The 25,813-nt window shown below is 40.6% G+C and overlaps 1 protein-coding gene across 2 annotated transcripts in view; it reads left to right on the forward strand.

Moving 5' to 3' along the window:
• Positions 1-9,015: 9,015 nt before the first annotated feature.
• EED (embryonic ectoderm development) overlaps positions 9,016-25,813 on the forward strand; it is a 44,049-nt gene continuing 27,251 nt past the window's right edge. The window contains exons 1-6 of one of the 2 annotated variants that reach the window (XM_002708655.5): positions 9,016-9,914; positions 14,271-14,423; positions 16,358-16,450; positions 19,529-19,594; positions 20,633-20,758; positions 21,760-21,841. In XM_002708655.5, the coding sequence (XP_002708701.1) occupies positions 9,801-9,914; positions 14,271-14,423; positions 16,358-16,450; positions 19,529-19,594; positions 20,633-20,758; positions 21,760-21,841 (634 nt within the window). In that variant the 5' untranslated portion in view covers positions 9,016-9,800. The remainder of the gene's footprint in view (positions 9,915-14,270; positions 14,424-16,357; positions 16,451-19,528; positions 19,595-20,632; positions 20,759-21,759; positions 21,842-25,813) is intronic. The other variant, XM_070076476.1, reaches the window with a different exon arrangement.

Genomic DNA, 25,813 nt, shown 5'->3' on the forward strand with positions numbered 1-25,813 from the left:
CAAATGTATGTTTTTCCCTCTCTCTCTGTAACTCTGCCTTTCAAAGAAATAAATAAGTCTTCTTTTCTTTTCTTTTTCTTTTTTTTTTTTTTTTTGACAGGCAGAGTGGACAGTGAGAGAGAGAGAGAAAGGTCTTCCTTTGCCGTTGGTTCACCCTCCAATGGCTGCCGCAGCCGGCGCGCTGCGGCCGGTGCACCGCGCTGATCCGATGACAGGAGCCAGGTGCTTATCCTGGTCTCCCATGGGGTACAGGGCCCAAGCACTTGGGCCATCCTCCACTGCACTCCCTGGCCACAGCAGAGAGCTGGCCTGGAAGAGGGGCAACCAGGAAAGAATCCAGCGCCCCGACCAGGACTAGAACCCGGTGTGCCGGCGCCGCAAGGCAGAGGATTAGCCTAGTGAGCTGCGGCGCCGGCATAAATAAATCTTTAAAAAAATTTTTATTATTCCAAACTAAAGGCAAGGTTGATAATTTTAAGCAAGAACAACCTCTGTGGCCGGCGCCGCGGCTCAATAGGCTAATCCTCCGCCTTGCGGCGCTGGCACACCGGGTTCTAGTCCCAGTTGGGGTGATGGATTTTGTCTTGGTTGCCCCTCTTCCAGGCCAGTTCTCTGCTGTGGCCAGGGAGGGCAGTGGAGGATGGCCCAAGTCCTTGGGCCCTGCACCCCATGGGAGACCAGGAGAAGTACCTGGCTCCTGCCATCGGATCAGTGTGGTGCGCCGGCCGTGGCGGCCATTGGAGGGTGAACCAATGGCAAAGGAAGACCTCTCTCTCTGTCTCTCTCTCTCTCACTGTCCACTCTGCCTGTCAAAAAAAAAAAAAAAAAAAAAAAAAAAAGAACAACCTCTGTTTCAAAAATAAAAATAAATTTATCATTCAAATCTTTTTCTTGCAATAATAAATCACTGAAAATCTTTCACACATATTGCTCATTTAATGCTCACAGAAATTTCTTTTGAAAGACAAAATATTGGAATTATCTCCAGTTTTTGAGCTAATTCTTCCCTTAAATTAATTATAGATCATTGCTATTTGCATTTGCCCTTAAATAATATATTGAATTTGAGAAGTAAAGTTACAATTGTTGGAACAAGAGTTGTATCCTGAAAGCATGCAGAAGTTTAAATCCCAAAGTCATAAGTTAATTGTACTAAGAGAGAACTACTTAACCCAGTTATGGTGTTCCGAGGTGGAGCCTTTAGGAAATGCTTAGGTAGGATTAGGTTGTTGGTTGTCTTTAGAAGAGACACAGACAGAGGCATATACTCCCTCTCGTCATGTGATGCTCCACCTGGGGACTGTACCAGCAAGGCTGAACCAGTAGGGCCACCCTATCTTGGGCTATGAAACTCCAAAAACATAAGTCAAAATAAACCTCGTCTCTTCATAAGTAGCCTGTCTTAGTTATTTAATTGTAGCGATGAAAATCTGACTAAGATACTTCTCAAGACTAAAGGTTAAAAATTCTTCTTAATTCTCCTATTTCTCCCTCATAGAGATACCACCATCCATCACATCAGCCAAACTATAAACCTGAGTCATCCTCTGCTTCTCTCCTTTCACCCATCATGTTTCATGAATTATCAAGTCCTGGTGATTGTATTTCTTTTTCTTTCTTTCTTCTTCTTCTTTTTTTTTTTTTTTTTTTTTTACAGGCAGAGTGGACAGTGAGAGACAGAGAGAAAAGTCTCCCTTTTCCGTTGGTTCACCACTCAATGGCTGCTGCGGCCAGCGGGCTGCGTCCGGCACACCACACTGATCCCAAGGCAGGAGCCAGGTGCTTCTCCTGGTCTCCCATGGGGTGCAGGACCCAAGCACTTGGGCCATCCTCCACTGCACTCCCTGGCCACAGCAGAGAGCTGGACTGGAAGAGGAGCAACCGGGACAGAATCCAGCGCCCCGACCGGGACTAGAACCCAGTGTGCCAGCGCTGCAGGTGGAGGATTAGCCTATTGAGCCGCGGTGCCGGCCTATATTTCTTAAATATCTCTGGAAATCCCATGTTTTCCATCTTTGTTGGCACTGCCTAAGTTCAGGTGTCTAGTACTGAGACGGCCTCAGAGCTCATATCCCCATTTCCAATCTTACCCAGGGAACTCTGAGACCAATGGCATCAGGATTTTCATGATCCAGGCCCTCCTAAACTAACAAGATACATGTTCATAAATCATATGCTAAAATATTAAAGTTATGCTGTGGAATGTATCTTCTCAGCAACTAAAATGCAAATGTTCCTCCTTTATTGCATTTCTTTCTCATTATCAAGAAAACCTGTAAACCAAATTAGCAACCATATGGTTGTACTTGGTAAGCAAAGCCATTTTATAATCTTGAGGGAGATTTTGTTCAAGCTATAACTAATCCTGAAAAGCTTTTCTTTACACACAATAGAGTATACCATACCAGTGTTTGGAATACAGCATTTGCATCCAGTGGATTGTCTCTGTCTCTCAAATTCCTTTATGGTAACACTGACAAAAATTTACTTTCCAAGCTAATTCTCACATCTTCATGAAATTCTCATAGTTCCACCCAGCTCAAGTTAGTTGCTTTCTGTATAAGCCAAATTTAGTCACTATAATAAGTATCTAAGAAAAGCTACCTGTAAAAGAAGAAGGTTTGTTTAAGCTCACGGTTTTTGAGGTCAAAAGGCAGAGATCAGGCAGAGAGACAGGAGGCATGCTCAGCATCTCTGTGATCTCTTCTTATAAATCCACAATAATCCAATCATAAGGGCTCCACCAAACAACTTAATCCAATCTAATCTCCTTTCAAGTCCCCACCTTTAGACACCATAATTGGATAAATTCTACCCTTAATTCATTAACTTAAGATTCTGGGAATGAAGACTCTAACACACTGCTTTTGGGTACACCAGAATTATTATGCAAAACATAATATACCTTACCTATTAGTGATATTACAGCACTCTTTAGTTGAATATCTCTTTTTATAGTGTACAGTAGTAATAAGAGGCTTTTAAAAGTTCATGGAGGGGGCCGGCGCTGTGGTGCAGTGGTGCAGTGGTGCAGTGGTGCAGTGGGTTAAAGCCCTGGCCTAAAGTGCCGGCATCCCATATAGTGCCGGTTTGGGACCCAGCTGCTCCTCTTCCAATCCAGCTCTCTGCTGTGGCCTGGGATAGCAGTAGAAGATGGCCCAAGTGCTTGGCCTCCTGCACGTGCATGGGAGACCCGGAAGAAGCTCCTGGCTCCTGGCTCCTGGCTTCAGATTGTCGCAGCTCCGGTCATTGCGTTCATCTGGGGAGTAAACCAACAGATGGAAGACCTCTCTCTCTCTCTCTTGATCTCTCTCTCTCTCTCTTGATCTCTGCCTCTCCTCTCTGTGAAACTCTGACTTTCAAATAAATAAATCTTAAAAAAAAAAAAAAGAGCCGGCGCCGCGGCTCACTAGGCTAATCCTCCGCCTAGCGGCGCCGGCACACCGGGTTCTAGTCCCGGTCGGGGTGCCGGATTCTGTCCCGGTTGCCCCTCTTCCAGGCCAGCCCTCTGCTGTGGCCAGGGAGTGCAGTGGAGGATGGCCCAGGTGCTTGGGCCCTGCACCCCATGGGAGACCAGGAAAAGCACCTGGCTCCTGGCTCCTGCCATCGGATCAGCGCGGTGCGCCGGCCGCAGCGCGCCAGCCGCGGCGGCCATTGGAGGGTGAACCAACGGCAAAGGAAGACCTTTCTCTCTGTCTCTCTCTCTCACTGTCCACTCTGCCTGTCATAAAAAAAAAAAAAAAAAAAAAAAAAAAAAAGAAAGAAAGAAAAGAAAGGCAGAGTTACAGAGAGGGAGAGAGAGGTCTTCCAAACCCTGGTTCACTCCCCAGATGGTGGCAATGGCCAGAACTGAGCTGAACATAAACCCAGCACTGAAAAAGTACCTGGCACAAACCAAGTCCTTAAAAAATGTTTACTGAATGAATCAATCCCTAAAAAATGTTTATAAGACATTTCTGATTTTTATTATCTAAACCAGTGGTTCTTGCAGTGTGGTCCCCAAATCAGCAGCATTGGCATCACTTATGAGTTTGTAAGAAATGTGAATTAAGGAGGTGCCTCCCAACCCAGTGTATCACAGTCTGTGGAGATGAGGCCCTCAACACGCTATCCAGATGAGTCTCAGGCTTGTTACCATTTGAGCACATCTGATCTAGACAGATTTTTTTCTTTAAAAGTTAACATCATTTTATAAATCTCAAAAACATTGTGTTGAGAAAAAAAAACCTGACACAAAAGAGTACATAATGAATTATTCCATTTATATGTAGTTCTAGATTAGGCAAAACCAATATAAGGCAAAACTAATATACTAATATAGGCAACAAAATTATAATTGCCTAAGAAGGATGAGGGGACGGGTTCAAATGGCAAGAGGCAAGAGGAAACTTTCTGAAGTGCTGTAAGTTCCATCTATATTTTGATGGGGTGTAAATTACATAGGTGTATACCTGCAGTAAAGCTCACTGAACTCTATACTTAAGATTTGCCTATTTCCCTGAATATAAGTAAAACATCAACAAAAAAATTAAAACAGGGAGCAGGTGTTTAGCCTAGCAGCTAAGACACTTGTGTTCCACATCAGAGTACCTGGGTTCAGTACCCAGCTCCAGCTTCTGACTCCAACTTCCTGCTTCCTCCTGACCCTGGGAGGCAACAGTGATAGCCCAAGTATTTGGGTTCCCATCACGCATGTGGGAGACCTGGATTGAATTCCTGGCTCCTGGCTCCTGGCTCCTGGCTTTAGTCCTGGCCCAGCCCAGAACTGCTGCAGGCATCTGGGGAGTAAACCAGTGGATGGGAGCGCCATATCGCTATTCTCTCTCCTTCTCTCCCACCCAAATAAACAAAAATTAAAATATTAAAATAAAATCAAGTAATGCCATTTAGATTCTTCTGTATAAGTCTTCCCAGCAGGAGATACATTTTAACAATCATAAGATGGTCTATAGGTCTATAAGGTTTGCACGATCTGATCTCCGTCCTCCATTTCCAGCCTTTATTCCCACACTCCTTCACTTTTTTTTTTTTTTTTTTTTTTGGACAGGCAGAGTTAGACAGTGAGAGAGACAGATAGAAAGGTTTTCCTTCCGTTGGTTCACCCCCCCAAATGGCCGCTACAGCCGACGTGCTGCACCAATCTGAAGCCAGGAACCAGGTGCTTCCTCCTGGTCTCCCACGCAGGTGCAGGGCCCAAGCACTTCGGCCATCCTCCACTGCCTTCCCGGCCCACAGCAGAGAGCTGGACTGGAAGAGAAGCAACTGGGACAGAATCCGGCGCCCTGACCGGGACTAGAACCCAGGATGCCGACACCACAGGCAGAGGATTAGCCTAGTGAGACGCAGCGCCAGCCAACACTCCTTCACTTTTTCAGCCCCCTTCATTCCTGACCCTTAGCCTTTGCTCGTGCTGTGCAAACTTTCTAGACTGTCCTCCTCATATACCTGGTTCACTCCCATTCTTCTTTTAGTTCCCTTCTTCTGTCTGTTCAGGGAAACCCTCCAATCTCACTTTATTATGTATGTCCACAGACGCTTTGGAGGACTACTATGGACGCTTATGTAGTTGGTTCATCTAAACAAAGGTCCCCAGCTGTAGTGTTGTGTGGTGCTTAAACGCTCTTCTCGCAGAGCCTTGCATGCAGAACAGGGCTTTATCTACCTGGAAGAATTCATGCCTTTTTCTAATTCACCAAGGCATAGTCTGCTTGCCTAGCCATACCTACTCTAGGCTGTTTCTACATATGGCAGTGCCTTTTGAAAAACAGCACAAAGGCACCATAAGGGCTAGCAGTAGCCCTGATCTTGTACTTCCCCTTTTTATCAGTTACCATAATTGTAACTTCATATACTATTTGGTGATTATTTAGTTAATATTTGCTTCTCCCACTAGACAATAAGCTCTACAACAGAACCTGTCTGGTTTAGCTTATTATCAAGCCTCTTCCACACCTGTAACACTGGTCACATACAGTGGGTACTCAGTAAACATATATTAAATATATGAGATATTTTTTAATGCTGAAAGAACACTAGGATTTTTGAAGATAGGTATTGTTCTTGATTTCCTTTTTATTGAGCCCCACCTCTGAATTACCACACTGTTTGGCACATAAACGGCATTCAGTAAATTCTTCCTGATTGGGTTTAAAGTGTTCAGAGAAGCCATATGATGTTCTGTTCATAGAAAATTAGATCTGCGAGCATGTGACTACACATTGCATGAGTGATGGTGAATATCTCCTAGTCATGAAGCAGAAGAGACAATGAATGAGAAATAGACTTCAATTGAAATGCGAAGGATTTTATTTAGCTTTTGAAACTCATTTCTTGATATGAAGCTTAGAAGACAGTAGAATGCCAAAGTAGGTTGTGAATTTTCCTTTCCTATATAACTAAGTGATCTTGGAAATTCTGCATAATAAATCAATCAAATCTTCCTTGAAGACTAAGAAATATTTCTACAGAATTCTCAATCTAATATAAGATAGATTTCTGAAAATAGTTTTAAATGTTGGGATAACTTTACATAAAAGTGCCAAATATAGTATAGACAGTTCCTATATGGCCCTCATCCAGTTTTCTTCATTGTTAACATCTTATACTATCATAGTACACTGTTCAAAATGAAATAGCACATTACTCTAAATTATATTCTAGATTGTTCGAGCTTTCTGTAGGTTTCTCTTGTTATGTTCTCTTTCTGTCCCAAGTGAGATAGCTCTTTGAAAGTGTATAAAAGACTGTGGTCCAAAGACCAAGCTCCATCAGTAGAATTGTAAATCTAGAGCTGCCGGTGTCTACATCATCTAGAGGCAGAAGTGCTTTGGCTTTCCAATAAATTCTATGATTTTCCTACTCTGTCACTTGAAGAGTTGTGTGTCTTTGGGTAAACTGTGCAATCACCCTAAGCCTCTTTGTCCTCATTTAAAAAATGTATGTGGATGGGACCAGCGCTGTAGCGCAGCGGGTTAAAGCCCTGGCCTGAAGCTCCAGCATCGCATAAGGCTGTCAGTTCTAGTCCCAGCTGCTCCTCTTCCAATCCAGCTCTCTGCTATGGCTTGGGAAAGCAGTAGAAGATGGCACAAGTTCTTGGGCCCCCGCACCCATGTGGGAGACCTGGAAGAAGCTCCTGGCTGCTGCCTTCAGATCGGTGCAGCTCTGGCTGTTGCGGCCATCCGGGGAGTGAACCAGTGGATGGAAGACCTCTCTCTCTGTCTATACCTCTCTCTGTAAATCTGTCTTTCAAATAAATACAAAATAAATCTTTAAAAAAATGTATGTGGAGAGACCTCTCAACTGTGATAGTTCTTTAAATTCCTCACAGTAGGATAAATCAGTATTGAGAAACTATGATTTTAATAAACTTTACTTTTTCAAAATTAAGTTTTCTACTTTCATTTTATTTGAAAGGCAGAGAGACAGATACAGACACACACACACACACACACACACACACATACAGAGAGAGAGAGAGAGAGAGAGAGGATCTTCTACCCACTGGTTCACCCTCCAAATACCCACAATAGCCAGGGCTAGGCCAGGCCAACAGCAGCAACTCTTTGATTTTAAATCCCCACTTGTATTTGTTGTGTTTGGAGGAGCTGAGCCCAATTTCTCTCCCCTACAATCTTGGTCTCTTTCAAAATAGTCCTGAAGGAAGTATCAGAATAATTTATCTTTAACATTAGTTATAATGAATATGAACTAATTTCCATCATTCATCCATCCCAAACGTATCAGAACATATAAAAAATCCCTCCTAGTTTTAATAAGACTCTTTAAAAACATTTTTGCTTTGTTACAGATAACATGAGTGCTGAATATCTTTGGGTTATTTTCTTTTCATGTACCCTTTATCCAAATGGTCAGCACTTACTCCATGTTATGACTAGAAGCTGACTCCCACATCCCACTGGACCCACGCAGCAATCTGAAATGTGTTAGCTGATTATCCGTTCCTTGTAGAGTTATATTTCACAAACAGCTTTCTCAATAAAACAGAGTATCTGTCTTTGCCCAAAAAGGTGTCACACTGAAGCACATCTTACCTTTCTCATAGCTGACTCATCTGTCACATCTCTCCCCCACACCTGAGGAGTGCTTAGCAGTGCCTGGCACATTGAGAGTGTTCCACAAATACTGCAATTAGTAAGACCTGGACTTTTTCAGCGTCCATATTTTTCCTGAATCTTTATTGTAAATATGTCTTACTCTGCCCTCTCTTTGCTTCACTTTCCTTTTTTCATTCTCAACCAAGAATTCTCTGCTAACTTCAAAAGGAGGAATGACTTGCAATCTGCAGAGAGTAAAACAGATCTTCTCACTGTCAAATCATCTTGCAGAAGTAATTCAAGTATACTACAATTTTATGGCTGCGACACTAGACTGGTTATCCCTTGTGTCTTACGACGAGATCCAAAAGAGAAAACATATCAGGCAGGTGCTCAAGGTATGCTGGGTTCCTTCTCACTTCCACGCATTTACAGATGAGGACACTGAGGTCCAGAAATACCAGCACTCACAACTGTGTTCTAAAACAAAGGAGGCTGCGTTTCCTTCAGTTGTACGGCTTGATGACCCATCTGACAAATCAACAAGACTCACCAATGTATTCTGCACCTGTCAAGAGTGCAGATGTAAGTAACAGAAACTATTTTGGTGAAGTACTAAAATTGTATTGTTATTTGCCTGTCGCTTAAGTCTCACGGGTTCATAGTTGGAACTATCCACCGATTTATAGGCCTTTGAGTTTTTCAGGGCCTTGTTTAAAAAGAGCACTTGAGTTGTAGCTGTTCAAGGGTCTGTAATTTTAGCACACTTCTACTTAAACCTTAGCCAATATTGGCCACAACCGGTTGAGGTTAAAAAAATTATTGCAATAAATATTCATCAGACCAAACATCCGTCAAGAATTTAGGGTGCGTCCTGAGACGATGATTGGTAGCGCTTTGAAATCCATCCCTGGCTATGCACACGCAGTAGAAAACTACCAGGTTCAGCAAACAAGATTTCGAAAAGAGGAGGGGCCTGGAGGAGGAGGGACCCCCACAACCCAGCGCGAGAATACGCCTCGGCGCGTGCGCACCTCCAGGTGGGTGCCTTCCATTTGCCAGATGGGGGAAGCAAGTGCGACTCAGTCTACGGTTTTTAAATTCCCATCCTCAAGCAAAAGTTACGTTGGCATAATCTCGTGAATCTCGTGAAGTCGTCACCTCCCGAGTTCAGGTTTAAAGACTCTTGGCACGCAGAGCTTAAGCAAGAGGTGACTTAGCAAAGCTTCCCCCGTCCCCTGGGACACCGGTGGTCTACTCCATCCACAGACTTTCGCTCCCTTTGCAGCGAGTCGGAGATCGAAGGATTGGGCCAATTGCGGCTGAAACGTCTCTGGAAGGAGGAAGGGGGTGACGGAGCATCCCTTTTGAGTTCTGCCTGTTCTTTTCGAGGTGGTGGTGGGGACGGGAGACATACGAAATACTACCCTCTTAAGCCAACGGATCCTACATCTCCGTGCAAACTGCCGGGGGGGCGGCGGGAAAAGGGCAAAACGGGAGTCGGGAAAGGGAAGGAGCCAGAAAGCCGCGCAGGAGGGCGCGCGCGCGCGCCCCTTTTTCAGCAGTGTGGCGGGGTCGCACGCACGCCCGCCTCGGCGGCTGGGCGCGATTTGCGACACTGGGGGGAGCGGTGGAGGTGGCGGCGGCAGTGGCAACTTTGCGGCAAGCTCCGGACGGGCTTGCTTGACGGCGGTGTGGCGGAGGCCCCGCCCGAGGCGGCAGGAACCTGGGGGGAGGCGGAGGAATATGTCCGAGAGGGAAGTGTCGACAGCGCCGGCGGGAACAGACATGCCTGCGGCCAAGAAGCAGAAGCTGAGCAGCGACGAGAACAGCAACCCGGACCTCTCTGGAGACGAAAATGTGAGTGCGGCCCGGAGCAGCCACGGGACTCTGCGGAGTGGGAGTTTTTAGATTCTTTAAAAACTGCGGGTGCGGGATGGGGGGGCCGGCGCTGGGGCGGGGAGGGGGTAGAGCGAGAGGTGTCACCCCGTGCCCGGGATGGGGAGGGCGTGCGGGCGAAGTCGAACCTGTGTCTGGCGGGGATTTTGAGCCGCGGCCGAGAGCAGGCAGAAAGTTGGCCAAGGAGAGTGGCTTAAGTGAGAGCATGGGTCCGAGAGCTCTCCTCTGCCTGTGGGGAAGTGTTCGGGCCTTTGGGAGATAGAGGGAAGAGTGCGGGTCTGAGATTCCAGTAGTTTAAAAGGCGTGCTAGATTTTCTTTTTTTTTTTTCCCTAAGAGTGGGAAGGAGCGGGCAGTCGAGAACTCTTTCAAAGGAGTTCGGGCACTGTGTCGCTCTGACCCCTGTAGAATCTTCAGGATGCAAAGGGTAGATCTTTGAGTTAATGGAGTTTGAATGAGTGTTTAAGAGCGCCTGGTGTCTGCTCCCGTCCTGTGCGAATCCAATAATGAGAATCTAAAAAAAAAAAAAAATCTTGAACGTGTTTTAGAAAGCTGGTGCGAGCATTTCTCAGTTTGGCCTGCTTTAGGAATAAATGTTGTATCTCACACACGCTGTCCTTAAATTCCCCAGCGTGAATGCCTACTGAAGCGTGTTTATGGCATGGTGTCATGACCAGGATTTTCACGGAAACGGTGGGGGAAAGATTGCTTTCTGCAGAGAAGAAAGATTTCTTGGAGATTGTCAGCTTATGGGGTTTTGCACTTAAAATTTCTGGAAAGTTTGTCTGATATTACTTTAAATATATCTATATGTATATTTCTGTTTGTTCTCCCCAGTCTCACTACATAATTGGGTCTAACATTTTTTATCTTCATTCCAAGTCTTGAAGACCAAGTTTTATTTCTTCGTTTTCGTAAAATTCTGTCGGCAGATTAGGCTGCAGTTAGGAGCACAGACGCTGGATCCACATGTTAGGTTAAAATCCCCACTCTAACTGGTTGCTTGACCTTAAGCAAAGTATGTGACCTAGCTGCCTCAGTTTCTCATCTTTAAAATGGGTATAGAAGCTTTTTTTTTTAACTTTATGAGTTATTGTATTAAATGACGTAATATAGGTAAAGTGCTTAGAGGAGTACCTGCCCTATATCAAGTATTAAGCAAGTGTTATTTGTTTATAGTACTTATTTTGTGATCACCATAGTATGTTTCTTCTGGCTATTTCACATACTGACGAATCAAAATATGAAAATGTTAAATCTATTTAGGAGAATTTCAGGAGAAGAAGTCAATTGAAATCTTATTTTCTTTTTGCAGACCCTTAAGGAGAAATGCCAGTGTTCTTTGTTTCATTCTAAAGCTATTCAGATCCAAATGATTGGATTAGCCTTTGTTTGGGTTGCTCCATTTGGCTAGAAACTGTATGTGCCTTGGACCTTTTAATGAATCTTACGGAGCCTTCTCAGAATAACATTTTTAAATATATAAAATACAATATCTAAAGTTAGAATTTTGAAATTGTAAAGTGTGGCATAAAATATTTCTAAAATAAATTTTAAGTGTAGTAATATTAGCACTTTAAATAACAGGAACTAGCAACAGATCTGGTGGCAGTGATGAGTATAAGCAAGTTTTTCAATATCTGTAACCAATATAATGTGATTTCAAAATACCTGATTTCCATTGGTGAAAAAAATCATGTAACATTAGCACATATATTGTTTGTATTATATAATAAAAGGAAGTGCTAAATTTCAGTTAAGAGCTGTGAAAGTTAAAATGCAGTTTTTTGTGTGTGTGTTTTTATTTGAATTCACAGGCCCTCTCAATTCCATAAGGACTCATGATCTAGGACATAGTTAGGGAAGTCAGTAAGGGAAGGGGTAGAGAATATTGTACAAAAACTGAATTCAGAAAGAACTCACAGCTCTTGAGGGAGGTGAATAATGACAAAAGACCAAAAATAGGTGTGGGAAAAATGTGTTTTTGAGTTCAAGTTAAGACAGCTTGAGCAGTTCCTATTGTTAAAGTGAGTCACAGAATTGAAAGAACTTTTTTAAAGTTTATTGTGTATGTCATCTGCCATTTTCTCAAACTTATAAAGATCCTATTGACAGCAGAGTAGATAGCTTCAGGCTGAGTACTAATGGTTGCCGTGGTTAAAAGAGAAAAGTGAAGGCTGAGTCTAGAGACTTGTCTTTTTGCTTAAGTAACTTGTGCCAAGATTAAAGGACAAATTAGTGGTAACTCCCTGTCTGTTTCCTTGTTGGGCAAATGAAGACGGTAGGGTCATCTGCATCTTACAGGAGGAGGTAGGGTGAAAGCCAGCCTGTGAGACACTGGCATGGATTTGATTTTAAGTTCTTGATAAAATGAAAGTGTTAGGTTTCCATTTGATTGCATCTTGATTCACCTTTGGAGAACGTAGGTAAATTAAGTTGTCAGCAGTGAAAATATGTGGTGTATTGAGAGTATTTTGTGTGGTCATTTGATTGACAGGCCAGTGATTAGCCAGAATGAAAAACTGGTGTAAGAGTTTTATTATTTCATTTATCTGACATTAAAAGTAATTTAATGAATTAATGAAAAGCTAAGTGAGCATGTGTTAAAAAGTTATTTGATTCATGAGGGAACCAAGCAAATTCTGAGGAAAGTCAAAACTATAAATTTATATAGAGTAAAGGAGTGTGGAGATGAACTGTAAATGAAGAAACTTTCCACGGAGAGGAACAGAAGGCATCTTGAACCTCTGGTTTGGAGACAAGGTTTGCCTGTCAGTTACCTATAATTTTAAAAAAGTTGTAAGTACGTAGGCAATGAAAAGGACTGTAATCTGATGACTTGGAAGAGTGCATAGTTTTCTATTGAGACACAGAATTGTTCTGTTGAATCTTAATTGTGAAAGTTGGGGGGAAATAGGGAGAGAAAAACTGATTTCAATCTAGGAACTCAATTTTAAAATTTCATGTTTTCTATTTTTAGAAATACTGACTACATGAAGTCACAGTTCCAATATTTGTTAAGACTTTGCTGTGTGCCTCCTGTCCTTCATTCTTTTTCTTTTTTTTTTTTTTTAATGCTAGATAAACAGTGTAGTGTCTTTTAAAAAAAATTTTTTTTTTTCATTTTGGAGCCATGTGAAGCCCAGGACTATTTAATACTATATTGTCCTTAAGTGAATAAATAAGATCTTTCAATAGACCTTTTGACACCCCACTTGATTTTTAGCTTTCTAAAATATCTTAAAACCAGCCTTAGGAAACAATAACTTAAGAATAGCCCTTAAGACAGTGTTTCCTAGATCTGTCCTGACTGATGCTAATATGCACTCCATGAAAAAAGGCTTCCTCTATAATGAATTTAGGAACTACTAGCCTAAGGTCTTAGAGTTAAATAAATCTCTGTTCTAAAGGAGACTGGAAAATGTAGAAAAGGGGGTAATGAAATTCTCTTCTGAGATTAGAGGCCTAGGCTGGAGATATGTATAAATAGAATAATTTTTAAGATTTCCTGCAACCATTTCTATTTTTAAGAATCTTTATCTTAGAAGAGTCTCTGACATTCTAACGTGAATATTATTACTACTTTAAAACTGTGAGGCAGATTTCACTTATAAATAGCTCAGAAGTTGGTAGAATTTTGAAAACATTCTAAATGGTCTATTTTATAAATAAGCAGAATTTGAGAAAAAAAATTACATCTAAAGTGTGAAGTATAAGAATGGAAATAGGAGAGGCAGGAGGTAAAAGGGTGGGAGTGTGGGCTGGAGAGTGTAGAAGGCTAAGATGGAAAATATCACTGTGTTCCTGTATCTGTGTATATGAAATACATGGAATTGATAAAAATAAATAAAGTGTGAAGCGGTGACTTAATACTCAAGCAGTCACCTACTGTTAGGAAGACATATGATAAGGGTCAGTCAGATTTAGGAGTCTTGGCTTTGGGTTTGAATTAAAGTGGCCCTTAGGATCAGGAGAGCAGTGAGGCACTCTGAAACCATACTTAAGCATCTAACCTGCTGCAGGATTAGATGTTCTAGTGTATTAAAGTGACTAGCACAGAGCAGTGACATTATTTAAAGGCAATATTACTCTTCCATTATCATTCTCATTTGCATTTTGTTTTCATTTTTGCTGAAATATAAAATACTAATGTGTGGCTGGATACTTTTTATCTTTATTTGGAAGTTGGAATAAATTTTTCTGCTTCTTGCAGAAATTAGTTTTTTAAAGGTCAGAGAATGTCTTCTCAGTGCAAAGTCATTTGCTGCCAAATACAGTGTTGCCATTTCATGCAGTTTTCCCTGATTTGCTGCTTACAGGATGATGCCATCAGTATAGAAAGTGGTACAAACACTGAACGCCCTGATACACCCACAAATACACCAAATGCACCTGGAAGGAAAAGTTGGGGAAAAGGAAAATGGAAATCAAAGAAATGCAAATATTCTTTCAAATGTGTAAATAGTCTCAAGGTATGTACAGTAGGATGGATCTTGTGGGCTGAACACAAGACTTCATGATTATTCCAAAGTGGTAAACATTTTATTCTCAAGATGCTCTGTCAAGTTTAAGATATTTCAGTGTATAGTGTTTGAAGGTTTGTGTGTGTGTATGTGTGTGTGTGCTTGTGTATTATCCCTCCTGTGTTTAATTTTTTTGGTTTTATATTTTAGTTGTTTTAATTTAATGTATAAAACCAAAACTTGCAGGCTGGATTTGCTTTATTGTTTGTATTCAAATAAAGGATTTTGGAAAATATTACTTTGCATAATTTGGTAGAGGTTAAAAAACATGAGCCACTTCTGGCAGCATTATTAAAAAGAAACCAGTGTGACCGTTTCAATATAAATTGAAACAGATGTCTACAGTTTTTAAAATTTTAACTTTTGTCTTTTATTTGTAACTGTTTTCAAGGAAAGAAGTACGCACTTTAAAAATTTGAATATTTAATATTTAGGGAAATCAAGGCTCAATTGAGTTATCTCAATTATTTCATCCTTAAAAGTATTTTTATTTGCTCTATGAAAAGAATTACTGATGTTTACTTAAAATATTATATTTTTGTGCACTTTGATTTCAATTTGCATTTATTTTTCCTGAGAAAAATATACATTATTTTATCTTACACATATGTAAATTAAAGCTTTTTAAAATATATGTGTATACTTTTAGGTAAAGTCTTGAGGAAGCATAAGAAGGTATGGTTATGTGATATTTTCCTGTCTAGCAGAATTTCAGTGTTCAGTGTATCAAATTATACCGCCATGAAAGGAAATTAATCTCATCATTAAAAATGGCAGTGTCTACTATACATGCATGTTGTTATTTACTTTTTAACCTATTTTAGCCACCATATCCAGAAGATGTTTTTAACTGCCTCTTAAATATTTGCAAAGTCTGAAGCTATGGGTTTTCAAATGATAAGAAAGTGAAAGTTGTTAAAAGTTTAAAAAAAATAGTAAAAACAGTAACTTTAGGTGAACATGAACATTAGTGTTTAGTGTTCTATGCCAGGAGATTGACAGTAAAATCCTAAAGCAGAGAGCAGGCATTTAGTACATAGTTAAGATGCCTGCATCCCACACAATGTGCCTGGGTTTGATTCACAGCTCCAGCTCTTGACTGTAGCTTTCTGCCAATTCTGACCCTGGGAGGCATTGGTGATGGCTTAGGTAATTGGTTTTCTGCCACCCATGTGGGAGACCTGGATTGTGTTCTAAATCTCTGTCTCTTTCCCTCTCTCCATCCATCCATCTATGCTTCCTATGTATCCTGGTAACTGTGAGGTTATAGATCATTCCCTACCTTGTATCCACTATTGAAGTGTTATTATAAAGTTTCTTGACATATTTTTCTTTTAAAATCCAGACTCAAGATTATTTAAAATTATTTCCACAAGTTTCATAGAAAGTAATTTGAGCTGAGTCACATATGCTTCACTTTACAAGAGAAAAAACTAAGCCTACCAAAACCTACTAAAATTCAGTAAATGTCAAAGAGGCTGCATTGCCTCTTTAAGGCTATTTGTTAATTTCCTATTTCCAAAATATAAACTGTCCTCATGGCCTATGAGGTTAAATGTGTCTACCAAAATTATCCAGTTCATTGTGATTCAGAAAAATATGGTTGAGTTTAAGAAAATAAAAGGCAAATATCAAAATGTTTTCATAGAGAAATAGTTGTTACCTAACCTGTGATTTAAGTCATTGCTTCTTCTAAAACTTCATAAGTATTTTAAATTGTAAAAACTAGAGTAGCAGATATCTTTTAATTTTAGTGTCAAAAGTCAGCTTATGCATGCATAATACACAAAAGGGATTGGAACTGGAAAAGGGGGCAAAGTTAGTTTACATCATCTTTTGGTTTCTAATATATTAAATTTTCTTATTTCCTGGTTATTTTATAGGAAGATCATAATCAACCATTGTTTGGAGTTCAGTTTAACTGGCACAGTAAAGAAGGAGATCCGTTAGTGTTCGCAACTGTGGGAAGCAACAGAGTGAGTGTTGAGGAGTCTCTGGTATTTGGCTTGATGATTGGTTTTGATGTTAAAATAACACTAAAATAGAATGATTTTGAAGTAAATTTTGTGTAGTTGGTTTAACAATATGACTATAATGTAAGAGAGAAGCTTTCAAGAAATTATTAGTTTTAACTAACATTCATTCCTGGAAAACACATCTTTATTTTAAAATATTTCTCCCAGTTGTTTATAAAACAAGTTTTGTAGTTGAAATAATTGACTTCTCGTTTTGAAGTGGTTAACATTCAGGTAGGATATGTATCTGATTTTTTTAAATAACAGAATTTGTGGTGTTAATGAAAGCATAAACCCAGCCAATTTAATTATTTGCAGTAAACATTTGTTTGAGTTTGCTTCCCTAAGGGAAGCCAGAATTATCTTTAACTGAGAGAAATGGGGTGGAGAAAACCATGATTGCATGTTTTCATATAAGCCATTATTTAACTTAACAGTTAAACCAGGGGATGAATAGATGGGTTGCAAAAACTTATTTATTCATCCCATTCATTTCTAAATGAGTAGACAACAAAAACAGGAAAGTCTTCAGGAGTTTTCTATGGAAGTTGAAATCACCTCAGGAAAAAAATTGTCCTAACAGGTCTTTATTGGCCAACATTCTGGTTATCCATTACTACTTTACTAGCAAATGAGAGGAATAGCATAGAAACAGGATGAAGTACTCAGAAAAAAAAAATGGGGAAATAGACTGGGTATAAGTTATTGACAGAATTAATTGGATATGAGTTGTTGACAAATAAAAGTCACTACCTAGAGAGTTTGACAGATGCTCCATAAGGTACTTTAATTGAGTAAAATGAAATGTTGTGCTTTAGTTATTGTGTTAAAATTCTTAGAGGGGCCTGCATGAAGATGCAGTGGATTAAGCCGCCCTCCATGACAGCAGCATCTTCTGTGAGCACCTGCTTCAGTCCTGGCTACACCACTTCAAATTGGGCTCCCTGCAAATGTGCCTGGGAAAGCAGCAGCAGATGTCCCAAGTGCTTGGGCCTTTGCCACCCACATGGGACACCCATATGGAGTTGCAAGTTCCTGGCTTTGGCCTACCCCATCCCCAGCCATTGTGACCAATTTGGAAAGTGAACCAGTGGATAGTATATCTCTTTCTGTCTCTCCCTCTCTCTCTTTCTCTGTAACTCTGCCTCTAAAATAAATAAATATTTTTTAAAGATTCTTAGAAAAATAAAGAGACATGACTACTTGTTTCCTATATTTGTTTCTGTTTTGTAGTCTTTATATATTCTAGTCTCAATCAAAACTAACTTGATAATGGGGAGGAAAAGTTGAGGAAATTTTTTCCATTTTGGGAATGTAACCCATTGATCAGTAGTTCATTATAAACCTGAGACTGTAATAGTTTATCAACGTGGCCATGGTTGTGGCTAGAACTGATGTAATTTGTGTTTCAGTAGGTTTATTGGCAGTGTTTAGGCTTTCTAACAAAAAGGATACCTGTTCTCATTTAAAATGACATTGAAAGGTGTTATATGATTTTTTGAATTATAAAAAAGTCCTGCTATTAGGATTTCTTTAAAAGGAAAAATGAAAAACTATCTTGTAAGACATAAGCCATTATGTTTAGTTAGTATCCATATAGAGGATTTTTTTTAATGTTTATTTACTTATAAAGAGTTTATTTATATATTTGAGAGGTAGAGTTACAGACAGTGAGAGAGAGAGAGAGAGTTCTTCCTTGTGTTGGTTCACTCCCTAGATGGCCGCAACGGATGGAGCCGGAGCCAAGTGCTTTTTCCCAGTCTCCCATGTGGGTGCAGCGGCCCAGGCACTTGGGCCATCTTCTACTGCTTTCTTAGGCCACAGCAGAGAGCTGGATTGAAAGAGGGGCAGCCAGGACTAGAACTGGTGCCTATATGGGATGCCAGCACTGTAGGTGGAGGATTAACCTGCTGCGCCACAGCACCGGCCCCTAGAATGTTTATGTAGAGATTATTTTATGAATTTAGTAGATAGTGATAATGCTATACAGGATCATCAGTTTTTATGTACTATAATTATTAAAATTTTATAGGTTTTTTCCATAATGGGACTATAAGCTTTGAGGGAAAAAATGGAAAGAAATTTAGTATTACTAAATTAGCTCTAAAACTACCCAAAGACTTTTTTTAAGCTTTTTTTTATTTGAAAGATTGAGTGACAGAGACCCTATATCCTGTGGTTCGCTCCCCAAATACCTGCAATAGCCAGGGTTGGGCCAAGCCAAAGCCAGCAGGCTGGAACTCTGTTTGGGTCTCCCACGTGGGTGGCAGGGATCCAGATAAGTGGGCATCAGTTACCTAGGTGCATTAGTATCCAGCTGTACAACATCTGTGCCTCAAAGCCAAGACCTTTGTATTGTGAATTTAATTAAATGATGATAAACCTTAATTGTTTTTTGAGTTTTAAACATTTCACACTTTAAAGAGTTGATAGTTATGGCCGGAGCCGCGGCTCACTAGGCTAATCCTCCGCCTAGCGGCGCTGGCACACCGGGTTCTAGTCCCGGTTGGGGCGCCGGATTCTGTCCTGGTTGCCCCTCTTCCAGGCCAGCTCTCTGCTGTGGCCAGGGAGTGCAGTGGAGGATGGCCCAAGTCCTTGGACCCTGCACCCCATGGGAGACCAGGAAAAGCACCTGGCTCCTGGCTCCTGCCATCGGATCAGTGCAGTGCTCCTGCCGCAGCGCGGCGGCCATTGGAGGGTGAACCAACGGCAAAGGAAGACCTTTCTCTCTCTCTCTCTCTCTCACTGTCCACTCTGTCAAAAAAAAAAAAAAAAAAAAAAAGAGTTGATAGTTAAATTGTTGAAGTAAATATTTTAAAGATTAGAAACTATTGCTATAGTATTTAATGTACTGTAAATATAGTGTAAAACATTAAGCTTTATAAAGGCTTTCTAATGTTTAAAGAAGCTGTTTTAAGGGAATAGTTTCTATGCTATCTTTAAAACTAAAACTTAACTGTAACTAAAATATGTGTAAAAACTAAACGATGTGTTTTCTATACTTGAGATGAAATTTACTGTGTTTATTTTTTTCATTAGGTTACCTTATATGAATGTCACTCACAAGGAGAAATCCGGTTGTTGCAATCTTATGTGGATGCTGATGTATCCTTTCCTGTTTTTTTATTTCTTTGGTCAAAGATTTATTTTCAATAAGTACACCATAATTTTTCTAAATTTATTTAAAGTGTATCCTCTCTTAATTTTATGAGTTCTAGTCCTTCAATGTTGGCATCATTGGAAGAATCCTGGTATCTGGTTTTCCTGATCCTTAAAATGCATTGTTGGGTAGCTGTGAGGGTGAACTCAGATGGCTGGAGATGGGAACATTGGAAATCCAGTAACAGAAAATGTTAGTAGAGAGACTAGCTAAAATTTGTGCTTCTGATTTTACCTAAAGTTTTGTCATTTCATTGTTTTAGTGACGAAGTTCGATTGACTGGAGGCCATGACTAACAGTCATCCCAAGTATTAGATCATAAGAGCCTAGAGGGGAAAAAAATAGATGATCTATTTAGAAAATAAAATATTGCAAAACATGGGTTCATAAAAGAAAATGAAAAATGTAAAAAGCTGCAGAGTTAGAGCATTAAAACTAGGTGATGGGACATTTCTCCCATATCCATTTGAAAACTTGAGGATATAAGACAAGGCAGGAACATGTCTTCTGACCTGTTGCCATTTGGGGAGGTTCTCACAGAAAAGGGCAGAAAATGGATTTTTAAAAAAAAAATCTAGAGAAATAGAGGGGGTCAGCTGCAGGCTAGCCACCTGTTTTGTAAATAAAAATATTAAGTATTGTAATTTTATAATTAAATGTTACTAAATATTATAAATAAAGTATTATTAAAACCATGCTCATTTGTTTACATATTTTCTGGGGCTTTTTTTGACAATACAGTGACACAGAAGAGTTGTACAAATAGGTAAATAATAAAATGGAGTGGAGGGACTGTGGTTTCGTTTGATCATTTGGTATGAGTTTTAGACCCATAATCACCATTAAGTAAAATTGGTTGTACAAAGAAAAATGAGAGCTTTCCTGTGAAAAAGTTTAGTAGATCTTTGAAGGATTCCATTGTAATCATTAGCATGTTTCTTTTTCAAAAACAAATTACATTTCTTGACTGTGGCATTTCTTAGGCTGATGAAAACTTTTACACTTGTGCATGGACCTATGATAGCAATACAAGCCATCCTCTTTTAGCTGTTGCTGGATCTAGAGGCATAATTAGGATAATTAATCCTATAACAATGCAGTGTATAAAGGTGGGTTTTCTGGTTAAATTCTGCATCTTTTGAAGGCACACCTTGAAAGCTTGTCCTGTTGTGTTTAAAACTAATGGAACCAGTGACTAAAATTTCTCATTTGTTATTTGCCTGTTACTTTTTTTTTTTTTTTTTTTTTGACAGGCAGAGTGGACAGTGAGAGAGAGAGACAGAGAGAAAGGTCTTCCTTTGCCGTTGGTTCACCCTCCAATGGCCGCTGTGGCCGGCGCGCTGCGGCCGGCGCACCGCACTGATCCAATGGCAGGAGCCAGGTACTTATCCTGGTCTCCCATGGGGTGCAGGGCCCAAGGACCTGGGCCATCCTCCACTGCACTCCCTGGCCACAGCAGAGAACTGGCCTGGAAGAGGGGCAACCAGGACAGAATCTGGTGCCCCTACCGGGACTAGAACCCGGTGTGCCAGTGCCGTAAGGCGGAGGATTAGCCTAGTGAGCCGTGGCGCTGGCCCTGTTACTTTCTTTTAAAAAGTATTTTGAGACCTTTGTCACATTTGAGTAATACAAGTTAAGGAGTAATAGGGGAAATGTTAATATTTGCAATGTTTCCTTTTTAAATCATTTTCCTCTTTTGACTTGCCTTGCTTTGAGAAGTTTAAAACAATAACTGAAGAGTGAGTCCACTTTTCAGGACATTCAAAATGGGGGCTGTAGAGTCAAGAGCAACTCGAAATGAATATGAGAGCTGTTTTGAAAAGTCACTTTAATGGGATCCTTTTAATCTTAAGGCACACTTTCAGTCACCTGAGGATTTTATAAACACTACCCATACCTGAACCCCCGCTGATGTAATCCAATCAGAATATTTGTACTCCAGGCTTAAGCATCTTTGTTTTTTCCCCCTTCATGTTTGTTGGGTGATGTTAATATGTAACTAAGACTGAGAACCATTACTTCAGGTGAAACTATTTCATTCTTTTGTAATCTCTGAAAGAATTTATTGATTCTTAATTATGAGACTTAAAATGTTTTAAATTTATTGTAGCATTATGTTGGCCATGGGAATGCTATCAATGAGCTGAAATTCCACCCAAGAGATCCAAATCTTCTCCTATCAGTAAGTAAAGGTAAGAGCAGAAAATATTTCTTTTCTATTTATTTGGGAGCATACATACATACATATATGTGTGTATATATATATATATTCTAAGGGAGAAATAAAAGTGATATTGTAAGGGGGGAAAACCAATTAAAATCATTTTTATAACAAATTTTAGTAGAAAAATCTTTGGCACCTCCAGATCAAGAATTGAGGAAAGGGACCAAGAAATGCACTGAGGTTGATTAAATTAGATGGTGCTAGGGGCCAGTGCTGGGTAGTAGGTAAAGTCATCACCTACAGTGCCAGCATTCCACATGGGCACCGGTTCAAGACCTGGCCGCTCTTACTTCTGATCCAGCTCTCTGCTATGGCCATGGAAAGCAATAGAGGATGGCCCAAGTCCTTGGGCCCCTGTGTGGGAGACCTGGAGGAAGCTCCTAGCTCCCGGCTTTAGATCGGTGCAGCTCCGGCCATTGTGGCCATCTAGGGAGTGAGTGAACCAACGGATGGAAGACCTCTCCCTTTCTTTGTCTGCTTCTGTCTCTGCCTCTGCAACACTGCCTTTCAAATAAATAAATAAGTCTTTTAAAAAATAAAATAAAATAACTGGTACTCAGGATTACTTTCCTTATTTACTCTGTTGTACTGTGGTGGTTCTAGAACTTTACCCTCAATTTAGTAATTAATTGTTTCATCAGTTTAAGTGGTATATTGCCAAGTTTATGACAGTTTGAAAAGTTTTTCTTTTTCTTTTTTTTTTTTTTTATTTGACAGGTAGAGATACAGGTAGTGAGAAAGAGAGACAGAAAGGTCTTCCTTCCTCCCCAAATGGCCGTGATGGCCAGCACTGCGATGATCCGAAGCCAGGAGCCAGGTGCCTCTTCCTGGTCTCCCATGTGGGTGCAGGAGCCCAAGCACTTGTGCCATCCTCCACTGCCCTTCCGGGCTACAGCAGAGAGCTGGACTGGAAGAGGAGCAACGGGTTTAGAACCTGGTGCCCATATGGGATGCCGGCACCACAGCGGGGTAGGATTAACTAAGTGAGCCATGGCACCGGCCCCAGTTTGAAAAGTTTTAAAGATAGTTTTGCAAATTACCTTAGCAGTCACCATCATTCTATTTAGTCATGTTCCCCATAAAGTATGGCATTGTTCCTTATGCCTATACTGTCATTATAAATGTATTCTGAGTTTACACAGGCCTCTTAATTATTTCTTAGCATTATAAGTGTATTCTGGGTTTACACAGGCCTCTTAATTATTTCTTAGCTCTCTGAAGTGAGTTAGGTGGTCATTTCTACATTCTGTTCTTGACTGTCTTTTCTCCTTGAATTTCTGCTATATTCTAGTTAAGTTTGTCTTTTCCTTGGGCTTATTAAACCTATAACCCCTCCGGTAATCTACTGAGATTGAAGGATATCCTCAAATCAAAACTCGTGAAAAAGTTTCAGTGCCATTTTTCTGTAACTTACCAAGGCTTAAATTTTCAAATCATCACCTCTATAAAGAGCTGATTAGTTTTTCTTGTCTCTTATTAAGAGTAGGCCATATTGCGTCAGTTGGCACAAGGTTTTTTGTTTGTTTAAAGATTTATTTATTTATTTGAAAGGCTGAGTGACAAGGAAAAGGAGAAACAAGAGATCTTTGTCTGCTGGTTTACTCCTCAAATGACCACAACAGTCAGGTCTGCGCCAGGCCAAAACAAGGAACCAGGAACTCCATCCTGGTCTCCCACGTGAATGGCTGAGGCCCAAGTACTTGAGCCATCATTCTGTGCCTCCCAGGTACATTAGCAGAAAGCTGGATCAGAAGTGGAGCAACTAGGATTCAGAATAGCAGTCCAATATGGGATGCTAGCATTACAAGCTACAGCTGAACTTACTGTGCCACAACTCTGGCCTCACCTGACACAACTTTTCTTTTTTTTTTTTTTTCTTATTTTTTTTTTTTTTTTAAGATTGATTCATTGATTTGAAAGTGTTTCAGAGAAGGAGAGTCAGAGATACTCCATCCACTGGTTCACTCTCCAAATGGCCGCAATAGCTGGAGCTGAGCCAATCCAAGCCAGGAGCCAGGGACTTCTTTAGGACTCCTACATGGGTGCAGGGCCCAAGCAGTTGGGCCATCTTCCACTGCTTTCCCAGGCACATTAGCAGGGAGCTGGATCAAAAGTGGAGCAGCCAGGACTCAACTGGCACCCATATGGGATGCGGGCATAGCAGGCAGCTTTTACCTGCTAACCCATAGCGCTGGCCACACTTGACACAACTTTTAACAAAGTTGATCTTCCCCATTAGTAAGATTGTTATTTATTTATTATTTAAAGATTTATTTATTTGAAAAAGAAAGAGATCTTCCATCCACTTGTTCACTTCCCAAATGGCCACAATGGCCAGGGCAGGGCCAGGCTGAAGCCAGGAACCAGCAGCTTCATCAGGGTCTCCCACGTGGGTGCAGAGGCTCAAGCACTTGGGTCATATTATTTGCAGGGAGTTGGATTAGAAGTGGAGCAGCCGGAACTTGAACTGGCATCCATATAGAATGCCAGTGCTGTAGAGGGAGGCTCAACCCACTGAGCCACCGCACCAGTTCCTACAAGTGTTTTTTAACTCAAACAGCTTTAGAGTGAATAGAAATTTTACTTAAAAATGATAGCATCAAGAATGGAAAAAGATAATGTACAGAAGAGGAGAAAATGTAAGTCATTTCTCTAACACTAAAAATTCTTACCAACAGCAGAAAGACAATATAACTTATAGATAAAAAGTTCTCAATAGATGCTTCTCCAGAGAACATGTACAAGTGGCCAATAAGCACATGAGAAATGGTCAACATCATTAGTCATTAGGGAAATATAAATCAAAACTACAGTGTGATACTTCACACCTACTTAAGATAGTTATAATGAAAATGTCAGATAGAGGTGTTGCCTGGAATGTAGAGAAATTGGAATACTCTCAAACTTTGCTAGTGGAAATGTAGAATGTAACTACTTTGAAAAAAATTTTTGGGGGGCTGGTGCCATGGCACAGTAGGTTAATCCTGCGCCTCCTGCATCGGCATCCCATATGGGCGCCGGTTCTAGTCCTGGCTGCTCCTCTTCCGATCCAGCTATCTGCTGTGGCCTGGGAAAGCAATAGAAGATGGCCCAGGTGCTTGGGGCCCTGCACCCGCATGGGACACCGAGAGGAAGCACCTGGCTCCTGGTTTTGGATGGGTGCAACTATAGCTGCTGCAGCCATTTGGAAAGTGAACCAACGGATGGAAGACCTTTCTCTCTCTCCCTCTCCCTCACTGTCTGTAACTCTACCTCTCAAATAAATAAATAAAATCTTTAAAAAAAAAAAAGGAAAAAAATGTTGGGGATTCCTCAAAATATTAAACATAGGGTCCCTAGTCCTAGGGAAGTATCTCTGATTTTCCAAGAGAAATGAAAACATGTCCACACGAAAACTTGTACACACTGGAATCAAGAAATCTTCAAAGCAGTATTAATTTCTACTCTTGATACAATATATTCCAGTTGGCTTTATTTATGTAATGTGCTAATGTTACATAGTTCAGTCAGTTATATTTAAATCTCCTGTGTTACATCTCTTGCTGTACAGTTTTTGCTGATGTTTGATGAAAAAAAAGTGCCCAAATTACAGCTGTGTAATAAAGGAGGACTATCATTAAGTTGTCACAATGTATGTAGTTTTCAATCATATTTTAGTGTTACTGTAGAAATCTTATGAATCTGTTTAGTCCTCTTCAATGTGTTAGTGTGAATGTGGTAAAAGGAAAGGATAGTATCCTGTATGGCAAAATAAAAAATTATTTGTTGGGGCTGGTGCTGTGGCTCAGCAGGTTAAAGCCCCAGCCTGCTGCATCCACATCCCATATGGGTGCTCCTCTTCCGATCAAGCTCCCTGCTAATACACCTGGGAATCCAGCAGCAAAGAATGGCCCAAGTCCTTAGGCCTCTGCATCCACGTGGGAGTCCTGAAGAAGCTCCT

The sequence above is a fragment of the Oryctolagus cuniculus genome, chromosome 1 (assembly GCF_964237555.1).
Source record: "Oryctolagus cuniculus chromosome 1, mOryCun1.1, whole genome shotgun sequence".
Taxonomy (NCBI): domain Eukaryota; kingdom Metazoa; phylum Chordata; class Mammalia; order Lagomorpha; family Leporidae; genus Oryctolagus; species Oryctolagus cuniculus.